This window comes from Oryzias latipes, chromosome 20, assembly GCF_002234675.1.
Source record: "Oryzias latipes chromosome 20, ASM223467v1".
Lineage (NCBI taxonomy): Eukaryota > Metazoa > Chordata > Actinopteri > Beloniformes > Adrianichthyidae > Oryzias > Oryzias latipes.
In genome coordinates, this window is record NC_019878.2 from 4867185 (window position 1) to 4881662 (window position 14478).

Here is a 14478-nt window from a genome sequence, read left to right on the forward strand (position 1 = left end):
TCCCGCTCGCTTAGCTCAGCTGCTCCTGGATGTGCCAAGGACACGGCGGAAACTCAGAGGGGATGGGGCATTTGCCGCTCCTGGCCCCAGCCTGTGGAATGAGCTGCCTCTGCAGGCCCGTTCACTGAATGATTTTAAATCCAAGTTGAAAACTCACCTTTTCTCTCTGGCTTTTAGCTCAGTGTGAGTTGGTGATTTTATTGATTTCTGTACTTTTGCATTATGTTGTTTATTTTAGATTGCTGTTTTGGTTTATCTTTCATTGTTGTTAAGCACTTTGGTCAGCCTCTGCTGTTTGTAAAAGTGCTTTATAAATAAAGAAACAGGACTTGTTTATAGATAAAAACCAAAGCAAGTCCAGTTTCTACCTCAGCAGAAAATAGACTGAATCCCAGTTAGCAGGAGTTTCCACCATCGCTGCTGCCTCATTTCTGGACTGGAGAAAAAGGACAGAATGGTAAATGGCGTTTACCAATATAGGACTAAATTGACTTAAAGTCCAAAGCGCTTTACAGTCACAGTCACACACCTTTGCTGTGAATACTAGGACACCAATCGATAACCACCAGGAGTAATGAGGGTTCAGTGTCTTGCCCAAAGAGACTTTGACACATGTCAAAGGCAGGAACCAAACCTGCGAACCTGACTTAACCCTTTTGCCCCAGAGGTCGACCGCTCTACCTAGGAAATAAAGGTCTTTTTTTTTGGAGGACTGACTGACTTCTGATTCATGGCTGTTGCACCACAGTAGCTGAACCCTCTCAAATATTCAAACACACAGCTTGTTCAGATGTAAAATATTTTATTTTCTGTAAATGATTCTAAATCAGATTCACCATATTTCCCCAAAACAAAAGAAAAACATCACTTTGTTTACATCCATTAATTAAAAAACAAAAACAAGGCTTCATATTGTGTCTGTACACGTTAAACCCTCGTATGTACATGGCAGGAGGCCTCTGCGCCGCCTGCAGCCCCAACACAGAAAAAAACCATCAAAGGCAGATGAGGGGCGTGGTCACAACTGTCCAATCACAGCGCAACCTGGGTTGAGGTGAGGATGAAGGCGTGGCTTTTAGCAGAGTGAAGTCTAAACTTTATAGTACAGATATTTACATGCTGCCACTCTGGGCCTTAAACACACCTCAGGATTAGAAAATAGCTTCATTCAGTAATAAATACAAAAGACAAAATCTCTTATTTTACAGGAAATTAAACGCACGGAAGAGGAGGAGGAAGAGGAGGAGGAGCGACTTGTGGAATCAAGTATGTTTGTGTTTGTCGTTTTGTTTTAGTGCAAGTTAAAGGACGACATTCTGTTTCAGAGTTCAGACTCACATTTACACCATTTACACAGAGGACCAGCCTCTTCTTGAGCACCGCCCCTTTTGTCCATGCCCCACCCACAATACATATAATCCATCCCTCATCTGTCACTGAACCCACCATGATTAATATTATTAACATCTCTGATCAAACAGACCAGCTATAGTATTATTATTGATTGATAATCAGAGAAAAGCTCCGCCCACCAAGGAGAGAGCTGAGAGAGCTGCCTGTGTGTGCGATTGTGTGTGTGATTGTGTGTGTTCAGTTCATCCACTTGCGGCAGTTCACTGCTCCACAGTGACATGGGATCTTGTGCTGGTCGTCCTCCAGATCAAACTTGTAGTCGTAGGAAAGCTGTGGAGGATCAACAGAGAAGGTTATCATCGCCATCATCGATTGGTTGATGGTATTGATTGACAGGCGCCTCCTCCACACCTCCTCTCCTCTCTGGATGCGCCTGCAGGAGCTGATGATGATCTTGTTCTCCTTCTCCACATTCACCACCTCTGTGATGCAGTTGGGAGCGCACGAGTGGTTGATGTACCTGTCAATCACACAATGCCCCGCCCCCTGTTTTAAAACCAATCAACGGGACAGCAGCAGCCCAGCGGGAGCGGCGTTTACCTGGCGGGTCCACCAGTGATGGTGGCGTCGATTACGTAGTCATTGTCGATCCGGAACATGTAGACGCCTCGGTTCTACACAGAAGCAGAACTGGAGTTAGACAAAGGGGGGAGGGGATCAGAGCTGCTGGAGCAGCCGAGGTTTTGGAAGGACAGGGAACTGCACAGATTCTGTAGTGGAACCCAAATGAGGACCAGGTTCTGATGTTTGTGGAAACAAACACCCATCTGTGTGTGTGTGTTGTACCTGAGACTCATAAAGTCTCTCTTTACGGTTTGCCACCTCACTCCTGATGATGGCGCCGATGTACTCGATGACCATTGTGCATTTCTCGATGTCTCTGGCGGCGTACAGCCCTAGACCCTGAACACACATGTAGTGTTAAGTTTCTGTCCTGCAGGGGGCGGTTCCCGCCTTTCCTCTGAGCAGCCGTCGACGTCTCACCTGGATGCGAGAGCGGGCCAGGTACACGTTGCTCTTCCACTCGGCCTTCATGCGCCGGTACTGAGCTGCCTTGGAGTGGCGGCCTTGATGGGCGGCAGCCACCGACTCCCCTGGCGAAAGAGAGATGACTCCAGGGACGGCGCCCACAATGGCGCCCACAGAGCCCTGACACCTGGGAGCAACGCTGGTCAGCAAGTAGGGCCTGAAGAGAGAAGCAGACGTCAGTCTCCCTTCCACTGTTTCCAGTTTTTAATCAAAGGATGGGACAAATGGAAGTCATGAGAAGAATTTATGGAAGAAAATGTAGTTTTCTCTAGAAGCACTCTAAATGGTATCCAGTCCATCAAAAATACTCTTTCACTGAGTGCAGAGTTCTTTCTACAATAAACTGAAACATTTGTCATTATTTGTCCTGATGCAGAAAGCTGTGGAAATGTTTGTTCTGAAGGCTTCTCCAGCTGAACAACGATGGAGAACAACATACCATCACACTTCCTCCTCCGTGCTTAGCTGTTGATAATTCTACCCGATGAACCAAAAATGCAAAGTTTTGGTTTATGGATCTTTCAGTCTTCAGTGTTTCCAGTTCCAGTAAACCTTGTCTGGTTGAGGTTGTGGCAAAACCTTCCTGCAGACTTGAACCTCAGAGACTTGTAGCTCCAAGTCTTCACTCCACAGTTCAACCTGAAGCTGTCTTTCTTTGACTAAACAGTTCTTAAAGCTGTTCTTCTGTGATTTGACTCTCAGAAACCAGGGCTAAATTCAAATTCTTCCCCTACTCCCTACCCCTCCAATTGTAGGGGTATTTGGGGGGTAAAGTTGTCCCAAATACTTCAAGGGTGGTCCGCTGTGCCGCAGAGGAAAAGCACTTCTCTTTTCTGACGCAAAGAAGTTTCCATGTAAACGTTATTACTGACTTTTTGTTTTAGCAAGACCTTTTTAAAGTTATAAAACTGATGTTATGTATTTCTGAGCGCTAGCAGCTCTGCGCTAACGTAGCTGACCGGCGACTTTTGATGACATCATAGAGCGGGAGTAACGTCCGAATGCAAAGACATTTGCCGTGTCCGAGTTCCCACCCTTAAGCCCTAACTACTAAAAAAACTATCTCGTGCTGCAATATGTAGTGCCCTGGATTTTAAAAGCAATTCGGACACCATTTCCCCCCCCTTATTTTTATTTTTTAAATGCCAAATATGACCACATTAATTTCACAAAGTCAAAATCTAATTGATATGAGCGTTTTGTGACAAATATTTATGAATCCATTGTCTTCTGAAAATAAAATAAAATTCGCCGATCTAGTGAGCATCGATGCACACATGATTCGCAGAGACTTCTGGGAAATTTCTAGGGCACTCGATTTTGGACAGCACTACAAAATGACGACAGCACTATGTAGCTCAAAGATCCGAAATTCGGACAGAACCACTATTTTTCCATAACTCTCCGTTCGGAGGGCTAAATGTAGGGGGAGATTTCTGATTGAGTTTTGACTCTGACCTCTTCCTGTCAGAGGTTCTCCAGTTCCTGACCACCTTTGATGCTGAAAGAAAAGTTCTCACTGAAACCTTCATTGTTCTTAAGGTTCGCCGTCTGAAAGATCTTCCAGTGTTCTGATGGTCCGTCTTTCTACCAAAGTGATGTTTTTTAGAAAAAGACAAACTACAGCAGCTGTTCAGCTGACGCTCATCAAGCTTTAGAATCCACATTCAGTTCCTGTTTCATGATTCAATGTTTAAGTAATCAAGAGTTGGAACATCTGCAGGAATGACTTTCAGGGGTTTGCCTGCCTCTTTGAGACACAAGCAGACTTAAACATAATCCTTTTTGGACTACAGAAGTGTTCTAAAACCTTGACCAGATTGCCTGATTGGATATTAAACACTTTGGAACTCTGGAGCTCCTCTGCTGACCCCCCTTGTCTGAGAAATGAGTTTCTCTGGAGGTTTTCAGAATGAGTTTCAGACATTTGATGCTCATCTGTTGATAGGTAACCCCTCCCCCGACAGTTGACCAAACCAACAGGAAGTGGTTTAGCTCTGCGAGCAGAGTTGGTCCCTGTTGAGAAATCATGTAGAGCCGGGAGGTGGAGCTTAAGTGGTGAAAGGACAAAGAAACGGAGCTGGACTTTAGGCCACAACTACTGCTGGAACCGGCTCCATGCAGCAGTTGCCTCCGTGCTCTTCTGGGGAATAACACAGCCGCTCTTGAGCAATGAGTTATGACAGCAGCTACAATAAACAGAAAGTGAGGTCATACCTTTTGGCCTGACAAGGCTTGGGCTCAGAACGAGCCGAGCCTGATGGATTGAAGGCCAGAGGCCACTCCATTAACGGGTTCCTGCCGTACCGGAAGGTGTAGCGCTCGCAGGCCTCCACGCCGGGGAGCTGCGGGATAGAGCACAGGGTCAAACATCAGGGAAAACCGAGTTAACATGACATCACTGCATATAGCATATAGATATCTACAGAAATCATGAAAAAGAAGAAGAGATCTGGTCAGAGCTCAGTGTAAATACTGAGCCTTATCTGCAGGAAGCAAAGGAGGGATGTTCCTGTCGTTCTGAATCTTCAGGACAAACTCGAACCACACACAAGAACCAGCTGAGGGGCTGTTGAGAGTGTTTGAGAAGCGTGACCACGTACAGACTCAATGATCCTGCTCACTGCAGACGTGGTCAGACCAAACAGATCCTCTCCCTTCAGGTATGCTGGGAACAGCTTCAGGGTCCCACTGGAGCTCCTCATCTGAGCCACAGGTTCCAGAATCTGGTCCCACACAGCTGCACAGACACAGTCAGGAGAGGATCCAAAGCAAACAGGAGGGACATTCAGAAAAGAAAGAAACATCTCTGTTAGCTTTTGCAGGAACTTTTAACCCTCCCGCCTTAAATATCAATGAGCAGAAGTGAGAGGAGCATCTCTGCAGGTCCTATGTGGTGATGTTCACCTTTTGGTGAAGGTCCAGTCAGAACCAGGTCTTCGTAGCCCTTCTCCACCACCTTGACTTTGAAGAGCGGCTGACCCCCGACCTCCTCAATGTGACACATGTACTTGCAGCGTCTGCAGACACACGGATCAGATCATCAGCTGATTCAAACAGAACCTTTTCAAACTGCACTGATCCGTTTGGCTAAAGAGAGGCTCTGTTCTGTATTATTACCCTTCAAAATAAAGGGGCTCCTGCTGGTACCAGACAACAGGCATGTGGTCCATGCTGGTTTGCTCAGAAAGACTTACCTGTTGCTGTGGCGCATGCTCCAGTAGAGGCGGTTGGCATGGTAACCCACAGGGAAGATGGCGGTCTCATTGTGGAAGGTGCTTATTTGATGTGGGAGGAGCCTGCCGACAGTGCGGAACAGCAGGCTGCCGACGCGAAAGGTGTGCTGGCGCTCGCCACGCTGTACAATAGCGGCGATCTGCCGTGCCTCATCCCGCTGCACAAACACACGGCGAAACACGGAGAAGCAGCGCAGCTCCGAGTCGTAAGGGTCAGAGAGCACCATGGGGTCAGAGATGACCCCTGGTGTGGAGGAGGGGGAGCAGCTGGATGACCTGTCTCCACCGAGAGGAACCATCCTGGGCTTGTGAAGTGGGCACAGCATGGTCTTGTCCTGAGGGAGGTAAGGTGTGATGATTGCAACTGTCAGGTAGGTGAGTGGAACTCAAGAGAACACGTGAATGTCACCTTAAAGAAGGTGCAGTGGGCCTGCAGGGCACAGGTGAAGTGGTAGGTATTGGTGCAGCGGAGGCGGTTGCAGCCGCTGGTGGCCCCAGTTTGGTGGCAGAAAGCGCAGCGTAGTGTCAGGCCGCGCCTGAGGGCCAGCTCCACGTTGATGAGGGCGCCGGCTTGAGTCTCGTACACCTCGCTGGACCACAGAGCGCAATTCAAGTGCGCCTGAAACACAGCAGTGTCAGACAAGGCTGCAGATCGAACCGAAGCCTGCCCGGATTTGGTATACTCACCCACAGGTCCAGGTCCAGGTTGAGGAGTCTGGCTGGGCCGTCTGTCTGTCCATCCCCCTGCTGGTGACAGAAGCAGCAGCGCCGCTGGTCTTTGGGTAAAGAATCAGGGCGCAGACATGTGCCCAGTTTCTGCAGCAGCACATCCACTTCCTCCTCTGTCGGCATGGCAACCTCCTCATTGGGAGCACAAGGACCCCTGCACACAGAAAGGCCCCCTGCTGAGCCGCACTCCTCACGCCTTCATGATAGCAACATTCCAACACATACCTGCTGAAGGTGATGCTAACGCTCCAGCGCCTCCACCGGCAAGTTTTCATCTTTTTTCCATGTCGACATGTCGGCGAGTCCTCACCAGGTGGAAGCGCCCGAGGGTGGGGCTTCAACTTCACCTTCACCTGTCAATCACACCGTTGAATAGACGACCAAACAAGGTCCAACTTTCAAGATTCATTCCAATGATCCCACCCACCTTGAGGCTATCTGTGCGAGGCTGCGTTTCCATAGTGATGGCAGACGCAGGAGGGAAAGAAGGAGGAGGGGAGGAGGAGGGGGGAAAAGAAAAGCTGTGGGGAAGGGAGTGGACAGCGATCGATGACATGTTGTTGGTGTACTGGTGCTGTGCTCTACTGGAAGGGTTGTGATCAGTCCCAGACAGCAGCTCGGGCACCTCAGGCTGGAAACATACAGAAATGCATTATGGGGGATGTACTTCTGTGTTCCTTTCCGGTGTCACCCATGAACTTCTGCAGAGCGTCACCTTGCTGCCTGTGGGACGAGACTGCAGGTTGGAGTATAAGGCAGAACAGTTTGGACTGCAGAACATCAAACTGGATCCAGGCTTGGACAGGCCGTCCTGTAACAAACACACAGTCACCTCTTGCTTAACAAATGGAGGGTGGAGGGTTACTCTCCTTTGCAGTCAGACCTGCTTGAACTCCTGGACCACATGAAGTCTGTTTCCCAGCACCGCCTTGCAGTGAATGCAACACTGAGGTCGACTTCCTGCTGCAGGTCTCTGTGCTCTGCAGCCCACAGCCGCCTGTACAAACATTGCACAACCCCAGGTCAGACCCCATACATCGTTGCATCCCTACATCACCATAGTAACCGGTCTCACCTGTGGGAGCGGCACACGCACTCTGGCTAGTAAGGCCAGAGAGCTCTGCTCGGGGCCGGCAGCCCGGCTCAGCTGAAAGTTGGCGGGCACGGGGACCCGCAGTAGTTCCGCCACCGCCGCCATCACACCCTGAACGTTCTGCATAAAGGCAATGAGGTGATTAGCAGGGAGGAGCTCCAGTCACTCAGGAGACTGAGAGACAACACCTTACCTGAGCTGCAACAGGGTTGAGAGTTATCGCTATGGCGACAAGGTCTGTGTTAGAGCAGGGAAGTGGAGTTTGATGGTTTGGTTCCGTTTTAACCTCCTGCTTCACTGCGGAGCCTGGACACAAGCACACACATAGTGAGTAAGGGGCAAGAACAAAGAAGCAGCTTTCTTTATGGAGGCTCACTGACCTTTGCCCCCAGCACACGGCGTGATGGGTAAGGTAGGTGACGGACAGGGTGAGGGAGGCTCCAGCTTGATGAAAGACAGGTCAGGATACCTGCTCACCTCCATGTCCACCACACTCTCCGGAGATGACGATGGCACAAAACCCTCCGGACTGTTGCGTTCAGAGGAGTCCTGGACCCTGAAGATAAAACGCAAAAGACGAGGACTTGAGAGACACTAGTGGACCAGCTGGAGACTTGCTGGAATAGAGCAAAGCGTACCGGAGCTCCTCCTGGTTGTTATGCGGCGGGGTCGGGAGGGAGGCTGGGACATCTACAGTCTTGGAGGGGGGGTTTATAGCCTGAAGCCCGTCCCCTTTCTGCTTCAGAGGTCCTTTAACTGCAGCCAGCAGAAGAATTTGTGATGAGCTGCTGTGCCTTTGAATACCTCCAGTCCCTAGAATTTGAGGGCTCTGTGCATACTTATGAGCTCAAATGGATAACTGCTTAATAGGACCTGAACGTCACACAAGCCTTTCAGACAAAGCTCTGGGTAAAAGTTCTCCTCACCTTCTTGCTCGCTCACGTCTTTCCTGGATAGCTCGTCTGTGCTGGCAAAACCGTTCACCATTTTCTGTCTGACCACGGGTGGAGGGGTGGGGGGCAGAGAGGCTGGAGGCGTGGGGGGATTACTCAAGTTATTCTGCTGAGGAGGGGTCAGAGAGAAAACAGGGAGAAAAGTGAGTTTTTAGATTAACCTCAGCATCAGTGCAGAACTGAACCAAACTTTAACCATAAAACGGCTTAACAAGCAGCCATGAGAAGATCTGCACAGAAGACTGGGGGCTTTGTGTCTACAAACATCTACACACAAAAAAATGTCTGAATGTGGAACTCTAAAACTTAACACAATAATTAGTATTTGTAAAGAACATCTGTAGAGGAAAAGTCCACGTCTTTAGAGCAGATTTTCATCCTGCTGTAGAAATCCACAGAGAGTTGATAGTTTAACTCTTTAACACCGGAGATGTCCCCGGCGACACCTAAACAACAAAGGCTCTTTGACCTACTGTAACCCTTCGACCCTCTTGCCATCAGCATGAATTAGCTACTTTAGATGCAGAGAAAAACGCCATGTTCAGATCAGCTTTGCACTAGGAGTCGACCGATTATCGGCCACGCGATTATCACCGCCAATACTTGTTTAGTAAGGCATAATGACAAACGAAGTGTCCATTATCAGAAATAAATAAAAGGACGCGGAACCCTGAACTGTCTGTTGCGACGCAGAGAATTGTTGCTTTCACAAAGTCTCTTAATTATCCCTTTCATAATATAGTCACAAAAGGAATAAATATTAAATACATTTTTAGTACTTAATCCTTGTTTTTTGGTTGAAATACCTTTTTCACAAAAAGCGGGCCAATTGGTACGTGATGCGTCGTGTTGTCATAGTAATGACTGAGCTGACATGACAGGTGATCGGCTGATCATCACAATGGGTTTAATAAAGCATCAGATCAGAGAGAAAGTTCCCCCATTACGCTCGTTTGTCCAGATGATGAAGCCAGCGCAGTGATATAGAACATCTGGGGTATGTGACCGGAACTTCTTTTTTAGGTGTACATCATAATTGTCCATTATCCCTTTTTAATCCACACCCAGCAACCAATCAGAATAGAGTATTCACCCGGACAATGGTACATTTTGATGTATATCAGCCTTTTTTTTAATCCGACGGGGCAGTGCTGAAGTTTTGTTTTGTTTTGGCTCAGATGTAACCGCACCTCATTGTCTCCAGCATTTGGCGCCATACGACTGGTTATGCAAAGCATGCACACGTTAGAGGCAGAGCCAATGAGAAGCTGAAACTGTTTGCAGAGTCCTCAAACACGGCAGAGAGACAAATGTTCTCCAGTGGAGAAGTTCTGGAGGGTGCATTGATGTGACAATGGCCCTCATTGCTAGTATTGTGAAGTGACTCTGCATGTCATGTTACCAGCAATGAGGGCCGCCTCATCTGCTCTCAGGTGTAACTATGGCCCCTCCCTCCCCAGCTCAGCGCCACCACAAGACACAAAGCACCCACCTTCATCCGTCCTCAGTGAGCGCATCTTCAGCGAGGTCTGTGCAATTTACCAGCCCAGAAGAAGTCCTTTCGTTGCAGAACATCTTTGCTTTTTTATTTTTTTTATTTTATTTAATTTATGCTGAAGTTTATTTATTATGAAACATTTCAGACAACTATTCATTAAATTTTTTTTTTACAGTTATTAAAGATGCTGCTGAGCCTGTTATTGCACTTTTAGGAGATATATTTGCTTGCTTTTTTATAAACTATTTTTTAAAATAAAGTTAATCGTTGTTGTTTGTATTAATCTAAATTCATTTAAACGTCAGCTCCAAATATCAGTTATCAGCCTTCATGACTACTAATAATCAGTAATGGCCCTGAACCCCCCCACCATGGGCTGATATGATAGGCTGCTTTTATTCGCTTCAGAATCCACTGGAATTACATTAATTGGATAAACAGTTGAAGAGTTAAGGCTGCAATCCTTTACAATTATATTGGAATCAATGATCTAACAGCCTCAGAGCTCTACATCTGATGAAGCTGTGACAGAAGATGCTCTCTGAGGATCATCTGTGAACGACTTAAAACACGCTGCAGATAGATTAGGGCTATGCCCCAATTCCCTCCCTAATCCATAACTACTACGTAAAAAAACATATGGTGCGGGATTATCTAGTACCCTGGATTTTAAAAGCATGCTCACTACTTTTATAAACAGAAAAGGACGTCACTAAAGTAAAAAACTAATAACTGTGAACATTTTACGAAGATCCTTTATGAAGTCACAGTGTTCTGTTGCGGAAACTTTTGATGATGTATTTTAAAAAATTAAAAATAGCTTTTTCACTTGAAAATCATTCAAACACATTGCATTGTGGTCTACTCGCCAATCTAGTGAGCATCGATGCACACTGGTTTTTCACAGACTTCTGGGAAAGTCTTTTGGAATTGTAGATTCGGACAGCTGCACAAAATGGCGAATGCACTATATAGTGCACTTTATAGAGGACTTTTTAGTGAGCTATATAGCGCACACTGAGATCAGAGAAGGAACTCAGACACAACCTTGGAGTAGAAATTGCCCCTTGTTTTTCCTGCTGCAGGATTCTGCATCTGAGGAAGCAACTCAACTACACACAAAAATCAGCTTTTTGCTTGTTGATGTTTCCTGATATGCTGACCAAAGCTGCTGATACATGCAGGCAATTTATGTCAGGAAAAGCACACCTGTGTTGACGCGCAACTGACAGTAGGTGGGTATTTATAAAGGGAATACTCAAAAAAAACATGCGACACGGTCTGTGTGCATTGTCAGATTTCCCGTGTTTTTCTGCTGAAATCCTCAGAGCTCCGCCCCGTCATCCCCTTGCAGCATCAGTACCTTGTATATGAGCTGGGAGTAAAAGTCAGTGACTCCGTCCAGGCAGGCGTTTCCAAAGGAGCCGGTCAGCCTGGAGTCTTTGCCCAGCGAGGAGCTGCCATATGGGGGGAACAGACTCAGATCCACCCTCAGGACTGGCTCCATAAGGGGCAGCATCGACAGCTGGAAGAGAAAACAAGATTGATTACGACCCTAACATACAAATGGACACTGCATGTGTGTATTTTTTCTACACACCCATTTATACCAAACAAAAATAACCGAATGATCAAGGCTACAGCTACAGCCCCCTCTGCAAACGTATGCTTTTCTTTAGGTCTAGTTTGTGCTTTTTTCCAGTTTTTGCCTGGTGAAAATGAAAATTCCAAAATATTCCAAAAGCAAAAGCAAAGGATTTTTAAACGATATTAAAATAATTTTCACTTTAATGGATGAGTTTTCAGATTTATGGAAAGCTTGGTCAAATGAGCGAGTGGCTGAAAAACTGAAAAGATGTGGGTTCACCTGTCTGAGGTGTGTCACAAGAGGGTCAGAAGACGAGTGCAGACTTTTCTCCTCCTCTTCTTTCTTTCTTCTCTTGTTCTTGGTGGGGGCTCTGTCTTTGTCGGGTCGGGCTGGTCTCCTGCAGCGCTGGTTCTTCTTCAGAAGCTCTGCACCAGAACTGTCCCTCAGCACCTGCAAGAAGTCACTGCCTCAGCCCCAAAAATACTTCGGGTTCTTTACTTTCACTCAACTGGGTCCTTACCAAGGAGCCTGGTCCCTCCTCCTCTTCAGAGCGCAGGCTGTCATTGGACAGCTGGCGGCAGGCAGGGGGTGGAGCATGTCTGGTAGGTGAAGGTGTGCTGGCAGGCGATGCCTTCTCCTTGAGCAGGTGTCTGAGCAGCTCCTTTCCACGGTCTCCTCCCTGAAGAGAGGAAGAGAATCCATCTCCGCCGCCTTCCTCCATCTTCACCACTCCTCCTCCACACGTCCTCATCTCCATGCACTCCTCCTGCTGGATCAGAGTCACTTCAGAACCCAGGACAGGTACAGCACTAACCCTATTGCTTTTTAAGGGCTGTTGTGTTCTTGTGAGCCGTACTTTTACACATATTGTTGGACTGGACTAAAAAGTACCACACAGTACTACCTAGTACCACAAAGTAGGTAACGAAAAGTGCTGTTATGAAAGTGCACACCTTGACCTCCAGGAGAGCAGCAGACAGGCCGCCTCTCTGCATATCCATGCCAGTAACAGGAGCTCTCTTCTGGGCCACGCTGCTCGCTGAGAGCTGCCGCTCCAGCTCATAGGATGGAGCCAGACCAGGGAAGCCTTGAGGGAACTGAGTCTCCGCCTGGTGAGTGGGCGTGGAGGAAGAGGTGTCGGAGACAGCAGGTGTGGGTGGGGCAGTGATGTCAGAGTGTGGTGACAAAGGTGTTTTGGCCCCTCCTGCTGTATCTTCTCCCTCCTTCTTCCTGCTCCTTTTCGTTGGTTTGTCTTCAGTGGTGATGTCAGAGTACATCTGCAGCAGGGAGGCGGGGCTTCCAGCAGCACATGGGAAGGATGAAGGTGGGGGGTTCAAGGGGGAGGAAGAGGACGAGTCATGTTCAAAGTGGTGGCACTGGGGTTGAGAGGGGGTCATTGGTGTGGCTGCAGTGAGGCGCTGGCTCTGGGCTGTGGCTCCAGGGAGGGCCGTCAGCCTCTGTCTGTTCTGGAGGGATGAAGCCACATCCCTGCCTCCCTCTGAGGTCTGTCCAGAAATCAGGTCTGCAGCCGGGTGAGGTCCAGGATGAAGGCGCTCCCCTGTGAAGCCCTGCTGGAGGCCCGTCTGCGGGGGAAACGGTCGACCTGCCTGCCCCTGATGCTGCAGTGTTGTTCTGGACGATGAAGACGAGGACTGCAGCAGGTCCAGTCCAGGCTCAGAGCTGAGGAAGGTGAGGTGGGTTAGACCGTCCCCACCAGGGGTGGAGGATACTCCTTTAGCCACAGATCCAGAAGGCTCCAAGTCCTGCTGCTCCAGCTTCTTCTGCAAAGCCCGGTGCCGCTCCACCTGAGATACACAAGTTCAGTGTCAGGTAAGACCGGGTTCACAGGGATAAGAACCTCCACTTTAACTTTCTGGTTTTATATGTGAATGCCAGAAGTCAAAGAGAAACAAATGAAACTTCTCTATGTTGGAACAAGCTTATGACTGAATGAGCACGGTCTAACATTTTACCCTTTAACAAACACATATGCATCAAGCATCGTGACGCTCTCCTGTCTGACGCTTTAATGTGTAGTTTTACATTTAACATTCTTTAGAACTCTGCAAAAACTGAGTACAGATGTTTGCTGGGAACGAGATCAGAGGATTAAAGAGTTCAGACGAAAGCTGAACACTCACTGCTGTCCGAACACACTGATCTCTGCTGAGCTGCCAGTTGTAAACATTTCACAGCTAAGAAGACGTTCTTTCGTCCTGTTACAGCTCCTCCTTAACCTTTGCATTCCCACAAATGTTTCCATCCGGCAAATACCCTGAATCTGCTGCCCTCAAGAAAAACGTTGCGTTCACACCAAGCGCTGCTTGAAATTCGCTCTCTCCAGTACGGTGATGTTCACCATCTATTGCAGAAGCTGCGTCTGAATGACGGCCGCTTTTAGTGCTATTCCTGTGTCTCTGTGACCCAGTTTGATGACTTGCTGACCCGTATTAGTCAGAGGAGGAAAAAACAAATAAAAATAAAATTAGTGGAGCTTTTTATTATTGTCTTGATACAAATAAGAAAAATATAAAGTTGGGAAGAAAATGATTAGATTCTCCTCCATGTTGGTTTTGGACTCTAATTACATTATATCAACACGTCATGGGCCAAAGCTGAGCACCTGACGGACTGACACGATGCGCCTGATGCTCAAATCACGCCGAGGGACCTGTGGTCATGACTGTACAATGATCTAACATTGAAACTGGACACCCCTGCTGTGCAAATCTCGTTTGTTGTGAACGTATCTAAGAGGTGGTGCTGTTGGGAGAACTAAAACCAAGAGGTTCTGCTGCTCTGGAGTTGTACCTCCTGCATCAGCTGGACCCTCTGTCGCTCCTGCTGCTCTCTCAGGCGCTCCCTCCTTTCTCGCTCCTGGAAACCCTCGCTGAAAGGGTTGTTGTCGTCAAACTTTACCTGGTGGTGGAAAGTATAAA

At 47.8% G+C, this 14478-nt stretch overlaps 1 protein-coding gene across 8 annotated transcripts in view; it reads right to left on the reverse strand.

Annotated features, from left to right (window-relative positions):
• Positions 1 to 785: 785 nt before the first annotated feature.
• LOC101171448 (histone-lysine N-methyltransferase 2C) overlaps positions 786 to 14478 on the reverse strand; it is a 54052-nt gene continuing 40359 nt past the window's right edge. For 6 of the 8 annotated variants that reach the window (XM_023950184.1, XM_023950188.1, XM_023950187.1 and 3 more), the window contains 25 exons: positions 14351 to 14458; positions 12493 to 13344; positions 12060 to 12308; positions 11819 to 11989; positions 11315 to 11476; positions 8427 to 8562; positions 8139 to 8256; positions 7881 to 8056; positions 7694 to 7806; positions 7483 to 7620; positions 7291 to 7404; positions 7123 to 7218; positions 6835 to 7038; positions 6633 to 6760; positions 6366 to 6561; positions 6088 to 6297; positions 5640 to 6013; positions 5350 to 5462; positions 5046 to 5182; positions 4660 to 4787; positions 2398 to 2599; positions 2200 to 2316; positions 1954 to 2027; positions 1765 to 1873; positions 786 to 1683 (listed from right to left, as the gene is read on the reverse strand). In XM_023950184.1, coding sequence (XP_023805952.1) covers positions 1591 to 1683; positions 1765 to 1873; positions 1954 to 2027; positions 2200 to 2316; positions 2398 to 2599; positions 4660 to 4787; positions 5046 to 5182; positions 5350 to 5462; positions 5640 to 6013; positions 6088 to 6297; positions 6366 to 6561; positions 6633 to 6760; positions 6835 to 7038; positions 7123 to 7218; positions 7291 to 7404; positions 7483 to 7620; positions 7694 to 7806; positions 7881 to 8056; positions 8139 to 8256; positions 8427 to 8562; positions 11315 to 11476; positions 11819 to 11989; positions 12060 to 12308; positions 12493 to 13344; positions 14351 to 14458 — 4518 coding nt within the window. In that variant the 3' untranslated portion in view covers positions 786 to 1590. The remainder of the gene's footprint in view (positions 1684 to 1764; positions 1874 to 1953; positions 2028 to 2199; positions 2317 to 2397; positions 2600 to 4659; positions 4788 to 5045; positions 5183 to 5349; positions 5463 to 5639; positions 6014 to 6087; positions 6298 to 6365; positions 6562 to 6632; positions 6761 to 6834; positions 7039 to 7122; positions 7219 to 7290; positions 7405 to 7482; positions 7621 to 7693; positions 7807 to 7880; positions 8057 to 8138; positions 8257 to 8426; positions 8563 to 11314; positions 11477 to 11818; positions 11990 to 12059; positions 12309 to 12492; positions 13345 to 14350; positions 14459 to 14478) is intronic. The other 2 variants (XM_023950183.1, XM_023950185.1) reach the window with 2 other exon arrangements.